This window comes from Thermobia domestica, chromosome 17, assembly GCF_964235325.1.
Source record: "Thermobia domestica chromosome 17, izTheDome1.hap1.1, whole genome shotgun sequence".
Lineage (NCBI taxonomy): Eukaryota > Metazoa > Arthropoda > Insecta > Zygentoma > Lepismatidae > Thermobia > Thermobia domestica.
Window position 1 is genome coordinate 181,775,938 of NC_137470.1, and position 23,333 is coordinate 181,799,270.

The 23,333-nt window shown below is 34.8% G+C and overlaps 1 protein-coding gene across 1 annotated transcript in view; it reads left to right on the top strand.

Moving 5' to 3' along the window:
* The window catches only part of LOC145674260 (putative serine protease K12H4.7), a 47,030-nt gene that overhangs the window by 15,884 nt on the left and 7,813 nt on the right, over window positions 1-23,333 (top strand). Inside the window, exons 3-7 of the mRNA XM_081744094.1 lie at window positions 2,286-2,518; window positions 3,299-3,434; window positions 5,370-5,623; window positions 11,085-11,217; window positions 19,553-19,722. Of these exons, the coding sequence (XP_081600220.1) occupies window positions 2,286-2,518; window positions 3,299-3,434; window positions 5,370-5,623; window positions 11,085-11,217; window positions 19,553-19,722 (926 nt within the window). The remainder of the gene's footprint in view (window positions 1-2,285; window positions 2,519-3,298; window positions 3,435-5,369; window positions 5,624-11,084; window positions 11,218-19,552; window positions 19,723-23,333) is intronic.

The window sequence follows — 23,333 nt, forward strand, 5'->3', positions numbered from 1 at the left end:
TCACTGTCAGGACTTCGTGAAATTACTTTCGGCGAATTTTCGATATTCAAGTTTATCACAATTTGGGTGGGATGTGGGTTTGGATAAGAATCAAGATCTGAGATCCGGATTTCTTATCCAGATCCGAAATTCGAACCCAGATCTGGATCCGAGATTCGAGATCCGGATCCAGATCCGAAATCCGAGATCCGGATCCAGATCCGAAATCCGAGATTCGGATTCAGATCCGAGATCCGGATCTAGAACCGAGATTCGAGATCCGGATCCAGATCCGAGATCCGGATCTGGCCATCCCTACTGCTGGCATCTTTTTCAGTTATAATTGATACATTGGATGGTAAAGTGGCGTAACACATAAAAAAATGAGATTAAGTCATTTCCATGAACTTGAAACCATAACCTGTTGGATGGCAAAGTTGGTAATCTCAGAATTAAAATACCAGGCCATAGGCAGAAAGATGGCAGCACAAAATATATTTTGTCTAATAAAATTCTAATAAAAGTCTTAACATTTCACAATGTCTCAAAACTGAGTTATGCCACTTTGCCATCCAATGTCTCAATTGACTTTGTTTTTGAGAAACCTAACCTGCAAAACAACAATCTTAACTTATTTTGTGGTTTAAATATCATCTGCAAGATACATGTATGTCAAGTGAAGCTCGACTTGTGCGGTTTAAATAAATACCAAGTAGCGAAGGTGAAGCGTTTTTCTCAAGTTACTTAAAAAAAATATTTTTATGACAAGCAGGGTTTATCAAACGACTGAATTGATGTAGTGAATAAGTATCTACAATTTCTTCACTAACCAACCTATAGTTACCCTGTCTTCGTCAAGTGCAACTCAAACATTGGTAAACTCATTTTATTCTGAGTCTTCGATAGCCAAACCTGCACATGCAACAATTCCACCGGCACTGAGATTCAACCTCGATTTATTTTAGAAGTTATATGCTGATGTTACTATGTATCTTTTATGTTTCAATTACATAATTGATAGTTGCACCAGTAGAACTTCTCATATTTAACCAAACTAGGTTATCAGCATGTTTAAACTTTGTACAATATGCATATTGTTACTATGTACTATTGTCCAAATCATGCTTTTCACTTGTATAATTTAACACTAAGTTCGACTCTATAAACTTAAGAACACTCACAATTAATGGAGACGCCGTTGTGTTACTACGTTTGCAAATGTCAAGTTTTATTTTCTTTGATTATGGAAAACTCACTCTTTATTTACTTTTATATACTTCCGAGAATCAATTATAGTTTTTTTTTATTTTATTTTTTACTGACAAAGTACATTATGATTTTCACTTGGGCCAATGATCAGCCCGAACTTAAGTTTTAGCTTACATTTTCACGCAAGTTTGGAAGCTAAATCGAATATAATTGATTTTCAGTTTTTTTTTTTTCGGTAAATGTAATCGCTACGAAATTTTAAAATTTCCGTATTTAACATTATTCGTTTACTGTATTACTTCCCTATGTGCACTCACGATACACTAAACATACAACAGGATTCTTTGTTTTAAATAACTGTTCTGTCCCAATAATCAAAATACTCACACCAAGTGTACAACAGGTTGGACTTTTCTTTTAATTTAGCAAAATAATGAGTGCAATAACTCTTTCTACATCAAGATATACAATATTTTTCAGGCAGAAATTTTTTTTGTAGGCCTTATAACTGGAGAACTACGTACAGTGTAGCCAAACCCAAACTATCACTTAAGTCAGTATGATGTGCTTATTCCGTTAAAAAAAAAAACAACGAAAAGTAGAAAAGGCCCCTGATACTAAACATAATTATTGGCCAAGATCGCAATCTTTTGTTGCATTTTTTTATCATTCCTAAAATTCTTGTTTAATTGTTAACATGACGTAAGGGCACGCAGGTGCGCGAACACAAACTACTGAGCACAACAGAAAAGTGCTGATTTTTCCCTATACAACATTAGTACTTTTTGATTTTTTTACAACGTTCATAAACAAATTGTTACGTCATAAACATAATACATTATACAATTAATTTATAATTTCAAGACGAGTTATCGGAACGAAAATATATTGTTGCTCGTTTAGAGCAAATTTAACAGAACGAAATCTGTTAAGCGTCAATTTACAAAAGACGGTTCGATTCCGACATAGGAATACGTAATAATTGAGTGCAAAATTAAGCAAATTGAAAAGAGGTAGCTGTGTGATATTCAAATGTGCATGTCCTCTGTACAAATAAGACGCCAGTTTAATATTTGTAACTTCTTTCTTTTCCACAGAGATACAACCGTGAACAATTTAGTGTATCTTAGCAGCGAACAAGCATTAGGTGATATTGCAACATTTATAAAGGGAATGACGAAGGAACATAATCTCACAGAAGCAAAGTGGGTAGTTTTCGGATGTTCATATGCAGCCTCCTTGGCTGCATGGGCAAGGCTAAAGTACCCACACTTAATTCACGCAGCAGTGTCATCAAGTGGGCCAGTTTTGGCTAAAGCAGACTTCAAAGGTAAATATGTGTAATTCATGTGGCAACTATTCATTCTGGATTATCATAGGTAATGTGTTTAATAATTTGCGTAGCAAAATAGACATTCTACCGTCTTAAGTTTCTATTTTTACCGTGATTGAAATCGTGTTGTTTATCTATCTATCTATCTAAATCTATATTTATCTATGTATCTAAGCGTGCGTGCGTTAAGTCGCTTAAATCAAAAATGAGAAATTGAGAATTTTCACAAGTACTTACTATATAAATCAAATCTACATTTTTGGTTTTAATCAGCTACGTTAAACTATATATCGAAGAGACATATGGATTATTTTTTAAAGACCAACAATCAAACTTTACCGTATATTTGCCTGTTCCAAAACTACTTATATTATTCAAAATGAAGTGAAATCTTTGAGTTTTACGTCCCACGGTTATGCCGGTTAGGCTAAAGGAGACGGTGATAATGAATAATGAATGAAATGTTGGAATGAAGAAAATGGGAAGAGACGGGAGAACCCCTAGAAAACCCTTATATTATTTAAGTTCGACGGATAACTAAACTACTAAGTTTGAAGGACATGCTTTTTTTCTTTTTTTTTAAAAAAAAATAATCTTTCACGATCAGAGACTGCTCGAAATTAGTATATATACAATTTGATTATCTTGACTTGGCAAACCGTAAAAAAACTAAGAAAATAACAAAATCACTGAATCATTCATTCAAAATAAATAATGCTCACAATAATATTATTTTGACATGAGGAAATAATTACACGTTATACACTTATGTTTCAGAATATTTAGGCGTCGTTCGAGACTCTTTAGCAAGTTACAATGAATCATGTGTAACAGCTATAGCAAATGCTACAAAGAAAATTGATGTCTTACTACAAGATGAAACAGGAAGGAAGAAGGTGCAAGACCTATTCAGGTATTGATATACTTTTGCATTTGGGTCTATGTGTTTCTGTTTAGCAATTACTAGTGAGGTATTATTCTGCAGAAATCAATGTACACTTGCACGTACTTATCTACTTTATCGTACTTCGTTAATTTTATTTAAATTATGTCTATGTAGAAGAAAGTCACTCAGCATTCTCTAAAGCCATACTGGTTGATAACTAAAGCAACGTACGCGTCTTATTGGTGTGAAGCGTAGTAACTAAACTTGCCATACCTCCCGGACGCCAATCTCGGACACTTCTAGAATGATAATATATATAAGAACGATAATTTTAAATTAATTTTGAATTAATAATTGTTTCCGGTTTTTTCAACTACTAACGATCATTTTCAATTATTTTTACAAACCAAGCCACTAATAATTTTCCATATATAGAAAGTGACCACCATAAAGGATAATTTTTAAAAATGCTATTATACATTCTGTTTATTTTCAATAAAGAATTAATATACTGAATTTCTGCTCCGTAATTTAACAGTTTGCGAGATACTCATTTCTTTGGATTAAGAAGTGACTATACACCAAAAGTCATTTCATTTGATTTTGCAATTCCGCCGTGATGATCAGGCGCACATACTTGTATTCAATTTTCTATATAATAATTTATATATTTAAAGTGATTAAAAAAAATGTGTTATTTCCGGTAGTTAGCTCCTCTAGAAACTCTCAGGCTGTGTCTCGAAAGCCTGGAAAGTAGTTGTATAAGTCATATTGCTACTATTACAATTAAAAATATCAATATCCAAAAGTTCCTGAAGTTCTTTTTTCACTCGGATATACTCATCTCAGGGAAGAAGACACAAAACAAATGGAAAAGAAAGGGAAATAGAGGCCTTGAAAGTAAAACAGACAAATTCACCAGTGTTCAGAAGATACTGCCTACAATGCAGTGAGCAGAGTGGGTCGGTAGGTTAGAATAAGTCAATGGTTCACAGTGAGGCATGGTGGGTGGTGGGTCGCAATGGCTCATATGCTGTTGACCCATGACCCACTTAGCCACTCAGAAAACTTGACCCACTTGACCCACCGACCCGCTGACCCACACATCTCTGTGCAACACACTATCACCAAATTAAATTTTAACTGGAGTTTATAAAATTTTGTCTTTAAAAAAAAAACTCTGAACCTAGATGCACAAAAAAAAAAAATAGTTCATGGTTGGAAACATCCCCATATTTGGTGCTTTGATAGTTCAGAAAAAAATTTTCTTAGTATGGCAGGTAAGCTATTGATTTTCTTTGAATATTTTTTTTTATTTATGGTTTTAAATAAAAAACAACTTTTCATATAACTACTTGGAAATCTATAATATACAAAATACATTTTCATTTCTTTGTCTAATAGATTCCAAGTATTTTTTTTATTTGTTTTCTGAAGTTTGCGTTACTTCCCTGCCATTATGCTCATAAACTGTATAATTAAATGAACGTAGCATGCACGTGCTGGCAAGAACTTGCGTGATGAAAACATAAGTGGAATCTTAGTCGATGGAGCACGTTCCAACCATGTGTTTTTCAACCCTTGTCTAAATTGGCGCTTCCTCTCTCTTATGAGGCCTTAACTTACACCAGAAATTCCAAGCATGTTATAAAATAGAGGATCTATGCGTACGTATTTTCATCCTATGATCTCAATGAAGCCAAAAAAAAAAAAAAAAAAAACGAGCATCGTCTGAGGCGGCACGTCTGATTCGCTGCTTTCATTTCCGCCATGATTCTTGGTTCGAAACATTGCGATCTTAGTGGCGCGGAGCTCGCAGAGTAGGTGTGGCGAAACTGTGACGTATGACTTCATAATTTTGTTGTATGGCCAGTTCCTCTATTTTATGACATCCTTGAGAAATTCACTGTTACAATTAATGTCTTGAAGTATGATTTTACTGGCGTATTTCATTTATTTCAGGTTGTGTAGCCCTCTGAATATCACGAACAAGAATGACGTGTCATATTTCTACAATTCTTTAGCTGGAGTAGTTTCAGGTGTTGAGCAAAGTTATGGTGAAGAAGGAATTGCCCTTGTTTGTGGTATCATGCTTGATGAGGATCTTGGTGACGAGCTAGATCGCTATGCTGTACTCCATGGTAACTCACTCGAGTGTGAAGATCCTTCATACGACAACTATATCAACGGTATTCAAATGAATACGTCGAATAATGGTAAGTTATCGTAAATAGCTATATAGTGAACGAAAATTTCTTACACTTTGCATTATCTCCTTGCTAAAGAATGTTTTGTACAGTGCCACATGAAACTTTTTTATCTGTAATGTACGTTTATGCAGGGTTGTAAATGAGCACGCTCATTTGAGCTAGCTGACTAGAACATGCTCTTTTTTCGTAAGTTTTATCATGAGCTAACTTGCTTTGAAAATGTGAGCGTTAGGTAGAGTTTAACTTGCAATACAGGTGAGTTTGAGCTAAAACTACGCTCAAACTCCCGCTCAATTCCGATTATTGTTACTTTCACAAAATATTGTAATTGGCCTTTATTCAAGCTTATTCTTAACCGATTTCTGAGAAGAGACTTGGTATTCTAATAGCGTCATTAAAGTGACGCACGATCAGGAAGAATAACGCTAGAAACAGCTCCTCAAGGCAATAGAGAGTACATTTTAGAATCTCGTTTAGCTAGAATTTTTTTTTTTTTTAAATAATGTGTTTGTAACACGTTTTAGTCCAATCATTATAAGAAATTTTAGAAAAAAAAAATCATACAAGCAAGGGACTTCGTATAAACATTATATATACCTTTAGGACTCAAAATATATAAAGTCCAAAAAATAACAGTTGTGCTCAAGCCTCCATCTTGGAAAATGGCGCAACACCCAATATTTATGAAGGAAGTAGCAACTTTAGGTTTAAAATAATATAGCAAGCACACTAATTGACCTAGTGGTATAGATTAAACCTCGTTAGAATAATAATAAAATATGCTTTCATACGACATATAGCAATCGTCCGTAGTACTTATTAAAGGGAAGTAATGACGGGAAATATTTAAGATTTAGTGCCCAAAATTCCCTTTTTGTATATTTTCAACTGTAACATGTCAACACTGCATGGAATTCTCAAACAAATATATTGAACAAGCACACTAATACACAATAAATATATTCTGAAAGTTTCACATCATTCCGACGAAACCAAAGGGAATAATAATTTGCAATACTTACAATTGCGTTTGTCTGAACTGCGTAAAGAATTTTGTAATAACGTTTAACAAAGATATCTTTTATCATCATTCCACCCGTAACTATAAATGAGTTACTCATCTCTCGAATCAGAATAAAATGGGCATTGAATTGGTGTGCCGTTGTTGTTTAAAAGTGTTTAATATAAGGAAGTACTGAAGGGAATTTTCTTAAAGTTAACTCTGAAAATTCCCTCTTTTTGAATTATTGCTGTTATAGAGAGGCAACACTGTATAGAAACAAGATCCAAAAGTTGTAAATATACATTAACAGATATTAAACGTAATTTTGGAAGTGTCCAGTCTTTCCAGCAGCAATGGGAGATCACAGTAGACGAGCTCTTACTGTATCGTATAAAGAAAAAGTGAAATTGCAATCAAGAAGGCTTTAAGTCATTTCTTCAAAATTGTTATTTGAAAAGGTTTCGAAGATTTTGTTATACCTCCTTTTACATTTCTCAAATAAGAGCTATGAAAGAAGAGGTAGATAAATTTATAATATTACAAAGATTTTTTTTTTTTTTTAATATTCCCGATCTTGATAGCAGAAAATGTTGTCGAGCTATGACAATATAGCATGGATTATTTCATATTATAGGTTAGCCCTATGGTTTTCTAAAAGCTGTCATTAAAATTATCTTCCAAATCATTATCTAAGACTTATGTACGATTGATACAAGATAGTCCTTAACATGTGGCGCACGTTGGTGAGGAGGCCACTCCCGATTTTAAACATTCACGATATTTGTCAGTGCATAATATTATAAGTACACAGAACACTAGTTTCAGCATTTCGGGTGGTACAGGTTGTTTTGAAAAATCACAGGTTCTTGATCATCCATCTCCATAATGTTGGGTCCAGCATTTTCCCCATCCAATGCTGGATGTGTAAATAAACCCAGTACGAGTGCAGTGAAGCCACATCACTGGTCGATGAAAGCATCAAATACTCGATATACTTGTTTGGCTATTACATTACTGTACCTGTAGTGCCTCAAATTGTCGAGGTTCTTACTCTTCTTACAACCATACAACTGAAGTATATTTCATCTGCTGCTGAAGTAATATCATCTTTCGAAGTCGAAAACAGATTGAAAACCTTTAAAGTCGACCGAAGTTCGCAACCTTTCTGAAGAATATTTAAAGCTATTATTTTACTTTGTTGTAGGAGGCCTGTAGTGGTATCACATTCAGAAAAAGCATGAGGAAAATGAAGAACACTTCAAACCTCACGCAGAAGAGCGTTTTGGTCTGGGATATTGAATCTTTTTTTTTCTTATATCTTCTCCATGCTTTGAAGCTGGTTTGAAGAAATACATTTTGTCATACAGAGAAGACTTAGCAGTGAGAAGATGAAGCAAATCAATACCCTGACCAACCATAACGCCATTCGTTCCAGTGTTTACTTTATGGCTACTGAGACAATGAAACTGTCTGCATCAGATTCTGCTTGATAAATATATGTGTTTGATTCTCGACAGTGACTTGTGGTGAAGAGTTTAGATTTATATATGTTCTCTTAGTAGCTCTTCTTTTCTGTTCACATCTCGTTATGGTGGGATTGTTTGGATATCCATCAAACACGAAAGTACCGTACATGATCCAGCATAATGTGATTTTATGTAGGAAATATAGCTTTTGAAAATATTATCATAATTTGTAGGTCTGGGTCACACTACACAATGAAGTAAGTAACCACCATCAACAATGTGAATGCAGTCTTCTTGAAAATACGACATATCGGTAGATTTAAAACATTTGAAAAGAGACGCCTTTTTTATTTTTTCATAATGATACTCTGTCAAATAATGATGATGGTTTTGGTGGAAGCTCGTACTTGAAGCACCTTCTCAGTTCCTGAGGATCTTTAACAACAATTATCCTGCTAAAAAGTTGCTGCATATTGATAGGTATTGTTTCATTGTTTATGATAATCCCTGAGTTTAATGCTGTATGGGGAATTTCTTTATCTTTCCTGTGAATGATTACAATCCCAAAATCTTTTCTCTCTTTTGCTACTAAGGAAGCTATTCTCTTTTCTATGGCTTGATCAAAAATTACTGAATCATCTGCAACTAGTCTTGGCGCGATATTGATTAGTTCTTCAGATTGTTGATGAAATTGATTATTTTCCAAGAGCCACTTGCAAAAAGTTTCAGCCTCCCTGTAATCACGAATCTGCCGAGAGATTCGTTCTTCCTTATGCTGTACAGAGGATGTAAAAATTGGTTACTTTCTTTACTGCTTTTGATATTCCATACTAAGTGGTGAGGAAGAAATCCATCCTAACAAAGTCTCATTTCTTATGCCTCTACCATGAGTAAGTCTACCTACAGATTTTATCGGGCGATTCGGTGATTGCTCCATAACCATATTAGTGGATACATCCGATCTATATCTTTCAGAATAAGCAACGGAGAAGAATATTTATTTTATAAACTTATCGAAGTTTTGTGCTGACATTCGATGTTCGTATTCGAGTGCCAACTGAAGATACAGGTGAGCACTTTTTGCGTACAAATTGTGGTCTGATGCATGAAAGGTAGGGAACATAAGTTTAACTATCTCCACATGCTTTCTCTAGTTTCCAGTTCTTTCCGCTGCAATGAATTCCATGACCAGCTTCAATTGGCTCATATACAGAAACCACAATTTTGCGGTTCGACTTTTTTCCTTTGCTCTTGTACAGATTTCATTTGAGTCACGTACCACTTGGACACGTGCATCAATGTTAATTCTGCCCATGACTTTTCATTACTAAGTACCTCTTCACTCTCTCTTATTATTGTATTGTACTAAAACAATTGCTTTTTAATTCACTATATCTTTCATATAAGTAAACAAACAATTCACAAAATATTAGTAGATGTGCTCTCAAGAATCGAGAGAAAGCTTGACTTGACATAAGGCAGGGAACTGTGTTTTTAGCATACACACTTGACCGTAGTTTCTCAATTTTGTTGCCTCTCATGATATAACCAATATAACATAAGAAACTCATTAGTAAATACAAGCCACCCAATCGTACACTGACTGTTGAAAGTGGGCTTCCAACCTCGGCTGACATTATAAAATCACATGCTTTTACAAAAAGAGGTTTGTCAAAAGTAACAAAATACGATTTGTTCTTAACAATTCACTATTCATTTCGATATATTATATCTTCAAATCGTTTAAGAAAGATGTGACTGGTTTCTTGTAATGCACAATTTTTATACTGTTCAGTTGAGGGTTTATTTTGTTTTTCGCATTTCGGATATTAGGTGATATAGTTGATACTCCATGAGTTGGTATTATGCACTTTATGCCACCGAGGATGTGAACAGTCCCCTTACCATGTAGAGTACTCGTGCTTACATCTGTATTGTCAAACACAAACTGCATGAAAGAACTGTCTTCTATGTCAGGTTGGGTACTTTCACTTGCACAGTTTTATTGGTGTCTATTTACAATATTCTGATCTTGTTTCAACGCAGTGTTGCCACTCTATAACAGCAATAATTCAAAAGAGAGAATTTTTAGAGTTAACTTTCCGAAAATTCCCTTCAGTGCTTCCTTTTATACACTTTAAACAACAACGGCGCAACAATTCAATGCCCATTTTATTGTGATTCGAGAGATGAGTAACTCATTTACAATTGCAGGTAAAATGGTGAAAAAAAATCGCTTTGTGAAACGTTATTATAAAGTTCTTTACACAGTTCAGACAAACGCAATTATAAGAACTGCAAATTGTTATTCCGTTTGATTTCTTCGGAATGATGTGTAACTTTCAGAATATATTTATTATATATTAGTGTACTTGCACAATATTTTTGTGTATGAATTCCATGCAGTGTTGCCATGTTACAGATGAAAATCTACAAAAAAAGGGAATCTTAGGCACTAAATCTTAAATATTTCCCGCCATTACTTCCCTTTAGTAGGTACTATGGACGATTGCTATATGTCGTATGAAAGCTTATTTTATTCTGATTCTAACTAGATACAATTTGTACCAATAGACCTATTAGTGTGCTTGCTATATTATTTTAAACCTAAAGTTGCGACTTCCTTCATAAATATTGGGTGTTCCGCCATTTTCGAAGATGCGGCTTGAGCACAACTTTTATTTTTGGGCACTTTATATATTTTGAGTCCTAAAGGTATATACAATATTTATACAAAGTTTCTTGCTTGTATGATTTTTTTCTCTAAACCATTTTTGAACCTGTAATGACTGGACTATTTATGAAAAAAGATGATAAGTGTGTGTGATCCAAAGAGAGAAGAAATACCTTGCTTGTCTCTAATAGAAACTTCATTTTAAGTAAACGAAGAAACATGGAAGCACTGTTGTAAGCTGTAAACTTGTGTTGCGAAAATAATCTCCGTATCAAAGACTTCAATGAATATGAATCATACAAACAAAATCTTGGTTACTTTCAGTGCATCAGTGGTACTATCAAATGTGTACAGAATTTGGTTTCAATCCAACAACCAACTTAGAAGATCAACCTTTTGGCAAGAATATAACTTTGGATTTCTTCATTCAACGATGCATCGACCTTTATGGACCGACGTAAGTTAACGTATATATATATATATATATATATATATATATATATATATATATATATATATATATATATATATAATGGAATCATTAGTTTTCATTTATTAATTTATATTTTTGTATTGTTAAAATTAATATTTGCTAATTTTGAAGTATCAAAGTTATATACGAATAAAGGTTTCGCAAATAATTTTCAAGACCAACTATGCAGTGTGTTTGAAAACAACAACGACAACGTTTGGGATGTGATTCCTAACACCAAGATAAGAATAAAAATATAGACCAACCTGGGTGCACAAATGCTTCCTTTAGGAGTTATAGGCTGACGAAAACATGAAAAAAAAACTTTAAAAATCCCCATAGCTCCAAAACTATGGGATCTACCTTTATGGACCGACTTCACATAGGAAATAATATTTGCACTATCTAAAAATATATGTTTCAGAATTATGAGATACTCATGCAACAATTTTTAGAGAGGGACTTTGGAATATTGAAATATTCATCAACTACCTTTATAAAAATTGTTGCGGAAGTAATGCAAAATTCTAAAACTTGGATATTTGGATAGGGCACATACTATTTCCTAAGTGAAATCTTGACCCGACTACGGAAGGTCCCAAAATTTTGGAGCTATAGACCTCGAAAGTTCATTTTTTCATGTTTTCGGCAGCCTATTATAACTCCAAAAGAAAGCATTTGTGCACTCAGGTTGGTCTATATTTTTGTTTTACCTTGGTGTCAGGGATCACCTTCCAAACGTTGTGGGTGTTGTTTTGAAGCACCCTGTATATTAAAATTTAGGTTTATTCGTTTGTGTCCAATCTTTCGACAATGAGATCTCGAAAACCACAAGTCATACAAATGTGTCGTTTCCGCCGGTCGACTCCAACTTTTGTGTAGATTGTCCAGTTCTAATAGAATATTTAAAATATATGGCCGTTATTTCCTTATTACATTTTTAGGGGTGCACTGGAAGTGTTGAAATAAAATGTAAATCATCATACCCAATGAGTTATACTTTAAACACAACATAGTTATATATGGGGGTTATACATTTCTCAGACGTTTAGTTTATGGCCAAATGATAATGAAAATCGAAGGATAACCATTTCTGTAGGTCAAGAAGAATATTTTTTTAGAGTGTATTGCCCAATGAACACCATATATCACTGACATTATAATTAATTGTGCGTGTAATGTATTTGCTTATTACATATTGCATGCAGGAAGAAAGAAAACATTCATCATACATGAATTAGAAACTCCAACAGGAAGTAGGCTCAAATCTTGCAAACGGAGAGATAGTGAAAAAATCTCCCCTTTATGGTACTCCTTGCCGATATTTATCAAGACATCTTTCACTTGGGTCTGTAAATTGACATGTAAATATGTTGGGGGAAATGAGAAGGAGATTCATGCTCAAACTTGAATGATGCGCTGTATGGAGAGCGCATATTCAGCCAGTGTACACACACACACACACACACACACACACATATATATATATATATATATATATATATATATATATATATATATATATATATATATATATATATATAATCTTGAAACATATGTACAGTTTTGTATAAAACGTCTATTCTTCTTGTAATTTTTTTCTTTAATCAACTTATTAGTAAACTTAACATAGAACATAAACTGTTTTGAGACATTTTCTTTCACGTTCAGTGTATTTAAATACGTTAACCGAGCAGATTAATATGCTTACATCATATTATCATTTGACTGATACAGTCTGGAAGAAAAATATAACATACACTATTCTTAGTATTGCTTACATATAACTCAGCTTACACCATAGGAGTGAAGATTGAAGCAGACCTAAAGAATATTCCTAATGAAAGCTTAATTTTCCTTACCATTATTACCAAATTATTATTTACACCATTTCTGCTAGTTAAGAATTCCATCATTTTCCTTATCGAAACCAATAAGAGAAAAGTAGGTAAGAATTCGAATAAAATCCAGTGTTTTTTTAGGATTTGTGAAGAAAATTGAACAATATAAATCTCAATATTATAACTATCTGATGAAGGAAGCACGAAATATAAGGAAAAAAAGAAGTGAAAAACTAATGAACTGTACAAGTGGACTGTTAATGCATGAGCTATGGGCAGTGGCGTATTTAGGGGGGTGGCTTCCGGGCTTAAGCCCCCCCCGAAATCTTACTTAGTATAGTAAAGTAAATGAAATATCTTGCAGAATTTTCACATTTAAAAGCAAAGCCCCCCCCGAAAGTTCGCAAAGCCCCTCCCGAAACAAAATCGTAAATACGCCACTGGCTATGGGATAAATTGTTGGAACAAATTGAAGGAAAGGGGCAGAACTAGACTGATTCCCATACATTTAATTTTACTTAATACTGTTTTTCTTATGAATAGTTTTATTTATGTTAGGCCCCTATATTCTGTATTGTTTATATAGTATATATTTTTATATTGCTGAATTTTATAATCACTTGCGTTTAGTACAAGTTTGTTACTCTTAAGTTTATATCTAATATGCGTCAAAGGAAAGTTTGAAGGGCATTATCGAATCAGATGGACACTTATAAACAACAGGTGGATTGATAGATGAAAAAAATAATAAAAAAACGGGTGGTAATTAAGTTCAGGCAGGTGGCCGATTCAACAGATGTAAGACCGAAAAAAGAAAGACACAGGTGGTTTCCCAAATTAACAATGAGTGTTTGTTATCTGTTTTTCGAGTGTGTATTTCAATGTTCTAAGACATTTTTTTCAGTTTGTGTCTGATGAAGGTGACGTTAAATTGTCGAAACTGTAACATGTTAGTTTTAAACAATAATTGTATACCCTGGTCAGAAAATGTGTTAGTTGTTCTTGTAGTAAGTTCCAGAGTTATGATGGATAGAGCTGCATGTTAGTAGCCTACGTTATGAAAGAGAAAGAGCAATAACATATTGCGTTCCTATAAACTAATATAAAGTTAAATTTATTTTAGACACACAACAGGAAACCTGAAAAAAGTGGGGCAAAATAATTTAATGTTATATGAAATGGATAATGTTTCTCAGATTAGTATAACGTCGAGTAAAATGTAAACATAATCACTGGATGTAAATTTCGATTTGCTATTTCTGCAATGTTAGTAAATTAAATGAAATAATTTAACATGACGACAGTATTTTATCTCTTTGTCTGGATTCTTGAGTATGTTGGATTATTTGTGCTAACAGAAGAGAACTTTAGAGGAGCTAAGAAAATAACGTTCAATTAAGGTTTTAGTGCAATGATTCCAAGGATAAAATATACTAGATACTTTTTGTAGTAGAGTAAATTAAAAATACAAGGCAGAAACAGTCTCTAGAAAAGGAAAAAAATGATAAAACCTCAAATTAATTCTATTATAGTATGTGGACTTAATTGAAGAAATTTTGAAAAGTAATAGGAAATGTAAGTGCAGGGATAAAGGTGATTCCGATACAACTAAGTATTGAAATGAGAAATTGAATTACAGAAGTGAAAGAAGAAGGGGATGGTAAACTGTTACGCGTACCATATACGCGAATGATTACATCTGCATGTGGAAATGAAAGAATACACAACTGGAGAGCTTTTATATAATAATAACAAAAACAATGGTGGATGAAGTCAAATGAATAACGTTAGAAATGAAAGTAAGATGAGGCAATTAAGTATTATTGCAAAGAAGAGGAATCAGCGAACTTAAGAGCGAAGTAGTACATTGCAAAATGCACAATCCCTTTTTGTGGCCAAGATGGTGTAGGGCTGAAAGAGATTTCACACACACACACAAAAAGAATAGGGTAATGGAATTGATGGAGATCTCACGCCATGCGACTTCTTCTGGTGTAGTGTGCTAAGGACAAAGTTAATGTATTCCCAATGTAAAAAATAAATAAATTAATAAATAAATAAAATGCTTGAACTGTAGGAATGCATCAGTGTTGCTGTAACCGACATTGACGGAAACATGTTAGTGAACGTATGGACGGAACTGGATTACCGTTTGGATGTGTGCCGGGTAACCAAGGCCTCACACATTGAACATTTGTAGAATATACCAGAAACTTATTGAGTGTATGTGCCTTTTCATGTATCACCTGTCTCTGTACATGGTGTACTTGTAAATAAACGGTGCTTTGAAACTCGAATAAATTATTTAGGCTAACCCTGTACATTCTATAGATTTCGGGATGTAGATGGTAGTTGTACAGAAATACTGAAGGAAAAGGAAATGGTAAAATAAACTCTGGAAAATAAAGTAGATAAGATTACGCGATTTATATGTTTGGGAAATCAACGGCCACCACCACTACTACTCGTTAAAGGGTTAACTGATTTACTTTATTAACAAACTCAGCAAAGATAATCCTCTATCTATCTATTTCAAATCCTTGATACAGAAATCCGCTTATACAGTATGTCACATTCGTATTCGTACACATGGTGATAGTAAAGAAAATAGAGCGGTACGCATAAATAAATGAAGGAAATGTATTTCTGCTTGAACGTAAACACTTCTGAAATATTTATTTGTTCTTACAGATACAAAGAAACAATCTACAAATCGATATTATATACAATAAGTGCGTAATTAAATTAATTAATTTTCGCCACATTGTTATTCGTACAGTTAAATATAAACATTGCATGTAATAAAGAATTATATGAAAAAATAAAATAACTAATACTTTGTAGCGTAGCCTTTAGTTTTAATAACTGTCATACATTGTCGCTGCATAAAATTGACAAGAGTGGTACACATGGCAGGGCTGATCTTGCCCTATTCTTCCGTCAACACCCATTTTAAGCCTTCTTTTAATGAAACGTTTTTGTTGTTAACCCTAGGTTTCAGATAAGCCCATAAATGTTCAATAGGAATAAGGTCAGCGGATTGGGGAGGGGTGTGCAATTGTTTGGGTACATTCCAAATTAACGAGTCCCTGTTTATACCTGGCGTATGTTTGGGATCGTGATCATGTTGGAACATATAAGTTGGTAACATGCCCAATTTTTCTGCACTTTGCTTAACATTATTCCGAAGAATATCGAGGTACATAACCTTGTCCATTGTACCATCAATGATTTGAATTTTACCAATCCCTGTTGCCGACATGCAATCCCAAAGCACAATAGAACTTCCTCCATGTTTTACGGTGGATATGGTATTTACAACATTGTTGTCCGAATTGGATTTTCGCCACAATCTGTGGACCCCATCAGACCCAAAGAGATTAATTTTAGTCTCATCTGACCATAATACATTGCTCCAAAATTCCTGGCTCTTGTTAACATGTTCTTTTGCAAACTGAAGTCATAACGTACGGTTCTTACGACTTATGAATGGCCTCTTCGCGGTATTCGACCACGGTAGTTGTATTTGTGTAGCACTCAACAAATCGTCTCAGTGCTTACTTTCTTACCTGCAGCACATTTTATTATATTTTGGACTTTTGGAGCACTCAGTCGGGGATTTGCTTTCACCTGTCGCTCAATCACTCTCTCCTCCTTCTCATTTAACTTTTTCTTCCTCGGATTTCTTGGTTTATTTCTCATTGAACCACTATACTTAAACTTGTTTACTATATATTGAACCAGGGCCGTGCAGTGGAAAATCAGCGCCCAGGGCGAGAGTATACGACGGCGCCCCCATGCATATATTCCTAACATTTTTCCGTATCTTTTTTCCTTTTTTCTCCCGAATTTTCGCCCCTCTTTCTTCGGCTCCCGGGGTCGTCACCCCGATCATCTCCCCACGGCATGGCCCTGATTTAACTGTTGTGTGCCTTTTTCCTATTAGTTGTACGATTTTCCCTAACGACCATCCTCTTAATGCTAGCTTTATGATTGTCTCTTTGACTTTCTCTCCGAGCTGTTTATTCTTCCCTATTTTTGAAAGGTTTATCTACCAATACACCACTCTTAACACCAGCAGTTGATATGTCCTTTTTGTGTACGTCACTTAGTTATGCTCGTGTTCTACTGCTGTTTTCTTTCCTTTTTAGCATATGAAATGTAAACCTGTCTATAAGTGTACGAATAACAATGTGGCGTAAATTCGGGAGTTCTCACATGTTTTCTTTTCTGCCTTTCTATGGTGTCCTTGTTTTCCCCTTTCCACATTAGGTATGTATATCATGGTCCTACCTCACTCCTCCAGCAATCTGCTGTCAATTTTACCACCAGTATGTTTCATAGGTAGTGATTTTCTTTTAAATTAAGGTGTGTACGAATAAGAATGTGACATACTGTATATGTGAAATACTAATTATAGTTACCATTATGGTCGTCGTTATCCGTTTATATGCTAATGAAATGATTCTATTAACAAACTCAAAATATATAATTGCTATAGCTATTTGTTGAAAGAAACAGAGTTAAAAGAAACAGTTTACATATGCGGGATATGGGCAATAGATAGCCACCGTTAATGTTGTGCATTGAGATGTTAACAGAATGACTCTATTAACAAAATCAATCTCGATTTATCTAGTGCAAGAAACGTACTTAAAAGTATTTTACATGTAAATTTATTGATTCTATTAACAAACACTGTCATCCATAGCTTTTAGTTTGTGAGCAAAACAAAATTGATTACTCTACGGAATATTGACAATATGTGGCCACCGTTAAAGATGTCATTGTCCGCTAAAATATTAACAGATTCATTATGATTAACAGATTCACTCCATTAGCAAAATAAGTAGAGATAATTCTGTAGCTATATGAATCGCTAATTTCAGAAACATAAGTTAATCATGCCATAAGTCGATGATTTGTGACTTTCCTTAACTCAGGGATATCTGTTGCAGCTCGATAGTGCACGAAATATTAGCGTGACTTCTGACATATCACAAGCCAACAGTGTAGTTACCATTCAAGAATCAAAGCTGCATATAAACTCATTTTCGGTATAGGGCTGACTTATGACGTTCCCCAACTCAGGGAAACTTGTTGCAGCTCGATATTGCACGAACTATTAGCGTGACTTCTGACATATCACAAGCCAACGGTGTACCTACCTTTCAAGAATCAAAGCTACATATAAACTCATTTACGGCACATGGCTGACTATTTCTTAAATCAGTGATTCATATGTTGGAAAAAGTAGAGCTAAAGAAATCGCTTACATATATGGAATATGGTCTATAGATTGCCCTTGTTAACGTCGCTGTCATCCGTTGATCGACTTCATTAATGAATTTGATCTATCTACTTACTGTAAAACAAAATGAAAAGAATGATTACAGAAACATGATAGGGTTTGATGATCACCATTAGTTGCCGCTATTCGTTAATATATTAAAGGATTGACTCGAACAACAAACTCAGTTCATGTAATTATTCTATCTGTTGCAAGAAACTGAATTTTAAAGATACATTACTTAAATGCATTGGATATTGGTTAAATTTTGCCGTTGAAGTTACCTATGTCCACTAATATGTTAACGGATTGGCTTCACTAACGAGCTCAAGCGAGGTAATTTCTTTAGCTATCTACTTGAAAAGAAACGAGTTAATAAACTTAGGTGTGTTCAAGAGTTATCCTACAGCAGGACTGACATCATAATCTTGTGAGTCTCGCTGTGTGAGCCTAACGAAAGAAATGAAGGTATAGGTACATAAAGGGAAGAAGAACCATTCGATAAGATACGGGTATTTTTCTAGATAAGATTGGCGCGATCAGAAACTACTAAAGCAAGGTGAGTAAGATAAGAAGTGGACCTGCTAACGGAAAATAGGAGAAGAACAGATAACATAAGAAGAGATTAACAGTAGAGTTCAGGATTAATCGGAAGTAAGGCAAATAAAGTGCATAATGACATGCTGGCAATGCGTCGTAGACCCGTATAATACACAGGGGAAGAAAGTTAAATGAAATATTAGAAACAAAATAATTATGTGATATTAAAACGAGAGTTGTATTAGCCTTTAATATACATAGAAAAGGGTAAATGTTTTGAAGGAAACTGAAGCCATTTGTCATAAAGTTTTGAGATCTCACGTCTTTAGCACTTCTTGTTATTCGAGGCAATTAATATCCACCATTCAACCTAGGAAAAGAGGAAATAATTGTGGTTATATGGCCTTGAGAATGCATTAGCTGATGCGTAAAATCCACCAAATTTTCCATGTAATAAACTACGACTACTTCTCACCTGCCACACAGCGCCTTTGGCGGTTTAAATGACTTTGGTCGTGTGATATTCACACCACAAACAATATACATACGCAAATAATTTCTATACATACGTTTCATCTTTGTAAATTGAATTTATTTACAGAATTTTGACAACAAAATTTTATAGAATTATTATTATTATTATTTTCAGTTTTAACGAAACCTTGTTGAATTATGCAGTTGAGAGAACGAACACATTTTATGGTGGACTGGATCCGGAGATAAGCAGAGTAGTGTTTGTCCATGGATCCATAGACCCATGGCATCCACTTGGAATTTTAGAAAACTTGAATGAGAACGCACCTGTCATATATATTGAAGGTGAGTTCAAATTATTAACTTAACAACGAATATGCATATATTTTCCTCTCAGTAAAATTCTACATTGAATACAGTAAAACTGATAAGACGGTAGACATCTCAATTTTAGTGTAGTGTGAACACGAATGTGCCTACCGATAGCGGACCAGTTCATATTCGCGAGATAGAAAACCCTGCTTTCTACTAAAACTAGTACGTTAATACGTAATAACAGTATTTGAACAATTTGTTCAAAATGTAGTCATGATGCTGACGTTATAGTGTATATGTTAGCAAGGAACTAATTATTTTGAGACAATTAAAATATTATGTGCTCCTATATATATATATATATACATGTGTGTGTGTTTGTGTGTGTGTGTGTGTGTGTGTGTGTGTGTGTTACTGCTAGCTTCAATACCCATTCTTCGCATGGGTTAGATAAAATATCTATGTAAACAAACTGAACAACGAAAGAAAAAAAATATCGGTCATTTTTTAATATTTTTACATATTCCGGTAAAGGCCCTCTGAGACCCCTGCTTCGAATTTTTTTTTAAAAAAAACGCCTCTGGCCCCCAGTCGATGGGAGTTGTATTTGGCTGTGAACGTCTGTGAGAATATCACCATTCATCTTAGTGACCGCGAAAACTGTTTATTTTACACTAATATCAGGCATTTTGCAGTATTTTTTATGTATTGGTAACCACCCCTTGGAGGTGATTCCCGTCACGCATACAATGGTAGCTGAATTTGAACGTCATCGTTAATAGAAGTGTCACCATTTATCTCAGCGACCGCGAAAACTATGAGTTTGACACTGATATCGGTCATTTTTTTTACTACATTTACATGTCAAAGTAAACGCCCCCTGAGACCCCCTGACTCGATTTTTTAAAAGAACTCTCCATCTTTGTATGGGGCCTGAACCAAGGTACTCGTGATCAAAATTTGGTAACTGTCGGTTCACTCGTGTGGTCCCCAGGCCGCACACAGGCAGACACACAAACAAACTCTTTATGTTATTTACAGTATATTAGATATACAAAGTTAATTAAGGATTACAGATTTTACATATTCGTATTCCAGAGAATTCAAAATTTGCAATCTATATCGTGGAATTTACTGGGTTCAGTGATGAAAAGAGAAGAGTCCACTTTTGGACATTTTGGACTTCATTCATCTATAAAATCTCTATCTGAACCTCTTTCTAGAGCTTAAAAGATTCCAGATATGGTAAATACAAGGAGTGATCAGAAAGTAAGTTTACAAAGCCTGCAATGAAACGTGTATAATATTATTTCATACAACCAGTAAACCAAAGATAGTACACACATTAGATTATTTTGCGTCTAGTCTCAATATTGTTTGAGGCACTTGTCGCATCGTGGAATGAGTTTGAAAATTTCCTCCTGGAATAGATCTTGTCGTTGCATGTTCAGCCATGATGTCATGAAGTGTTCTACTTCCTCGTCTGAAGCGAATCGACAGCCTCCTTGGTGCTGCTTCTAGTGCGAGAACATGTGAAAGTCGCTTGGAGCGTAGTCGGGACTGTAAGGAGTGTGGTTGATGATATTTTAGCGAAACTGTTTCAACAGCAGGATGCTGGGTCGGCCACTGCGTTCCTCATCGGTGACGTTTTCTCTACAAGCCGGCAAACTTTCGACATCCTTCTGCGACATCCTGACGCGACAGTAGAATCTCTCCGTAAACCTGTACCAGCTGCCGGTGATTTTCAGCCAAGGTTACATGTTTCACCCACATAACGTAGCAGACTTCTTCACAAAACCAGTTTTCCAAATGAGTTGTCATTTTTGTAACTCTCATAACGCGGAAAGCAGTGTTCAATTCTCCATGCATCAAAGCGTTCAGTACAAACTTTGCCTGTTTTTCACAAACTGGGCTGATTCCCTTGATTGATAACTGGACCTGATTCCCTTGTACTCTGAATGCCGATAGTCTTCATTGGCATAAACGTTTATTATACTAATATTGCTTAAGTTTCAACAATAACAATTGATAGGTATATGATTGAATGCTTAACATATACGCAATGGTTGAGTCAGACCTCACGCTCTGTGTAATCTTTTATCAACAAAAAGTGACCCCGCGTAACGTAAGTTCTAACGCTTTCGCCTTTAGTGTGAACGGTCCCAGGTTCTATTCCCAGTGGGGCCACTCGTCGAAAAATGTTAATGTTTATTTTCCAGGACAGTCATCTTGAGTGGGGACTTCCTCAGTCACATCAGGCAAATGCCGAGATACTACCAAATATAACTGTCCCAAGTCACATCTTTATTACCAATTCTTTTTGTCGTCTCTAATTCTGAGGGCAGCGTGATCGTTGAGTATCGTTTCCTTAATCAATCTTTAAGCAATAGATTGCGTTAATATATTAAATTAATATCAATAGTTCTTCGGGTGATGTGGCCGCGATGGTTCAGTGGTAGAGCGTTTATCTCTGGCGTGTAGGATCCCAGGTTTTATCTTAGTTGTGTCAAGTGTGTTTTGTGCTGGACAAACAACGTGTTCCTGGGTTTTATTTCGAGGTTCTCCCATTTCCTGCCACTTTCTTCGTACCGCCATTTCATTCATCTCATATCATCACTGTCTCCTTTAGCATTTAAGGCATAACTCTGGATCAAAAAACTCGAAGATTTCATTTCACTTCTCTTCGGGCGACTTATAGAAAGAATGGAATAATTTACTTTAGTTGTGCAATTTTTTCCAAAATTTTAGAAAACGCAAATTTCTCATAACTGCTCACAAGGAAAGGACATGAACATGTCATCCGGACATTCGAATCAAACCTAGTCCATTCGATAAAGGTAACAAAGATATGTTCATGCACAAAAAATAGGTGCATTAGATAATGGTGTAAGTCCCTGGGGCCCATTAACCATGTTAAAATAAAGAAAATCGTAGACTCGCAGTGAAATAGCTATTGCATCAACACTGTTTATGGGAAAATCATGATTTATAGTTCATTCTCTTCAGCATGAAACAATACACATTTTTCCCTCATATCTATTCCGTCTATCAATACAAAACTTGGTAGACCCATTTCCGAACAACTATAGTACCTTCAGAGATACATTTGGATTGCGTGTTTTTACAAGGGGCCACTCCAGAAGGGTCCGTAGTTGAAGATAGGGATTTCTGGGGTAACTTTCCCGACATTCTCCAAATTTTCCGTGTTCAAGTACATTATGGACTCCAATTCATAGCACCTTTGGAAAGCTTGTTTCATGCTGAAGAGAATGAACTCTAAGCCATTACTTTCCAATGAACAGTTTTGATGCAATAGTTATTTCAATGCGAGTCTACGATTTTTTTTATACTAACAGGGTTAAGGCGGCCCAGGGACTTACTCTGTTGTCCATGACAGCTAATTTTTTGTGCGTCAACATATCTTTGTTATGTTTATCGAATGGACTAAGTTTGATTCGGATATCCGTATGACATCTTCATTCCCTTTCCTTGTGAGAAACATTCAAAATAGTCAAAGTGAAATAATGTAGTAAATGGTTTAAATTATATTCAAACGTTTTAGTGCTATTTTTTTATTAATTCAATTATACAAAACGTTAACAAGAAAACAAAATTAACTTATTAAACCATTTCGAAAGACA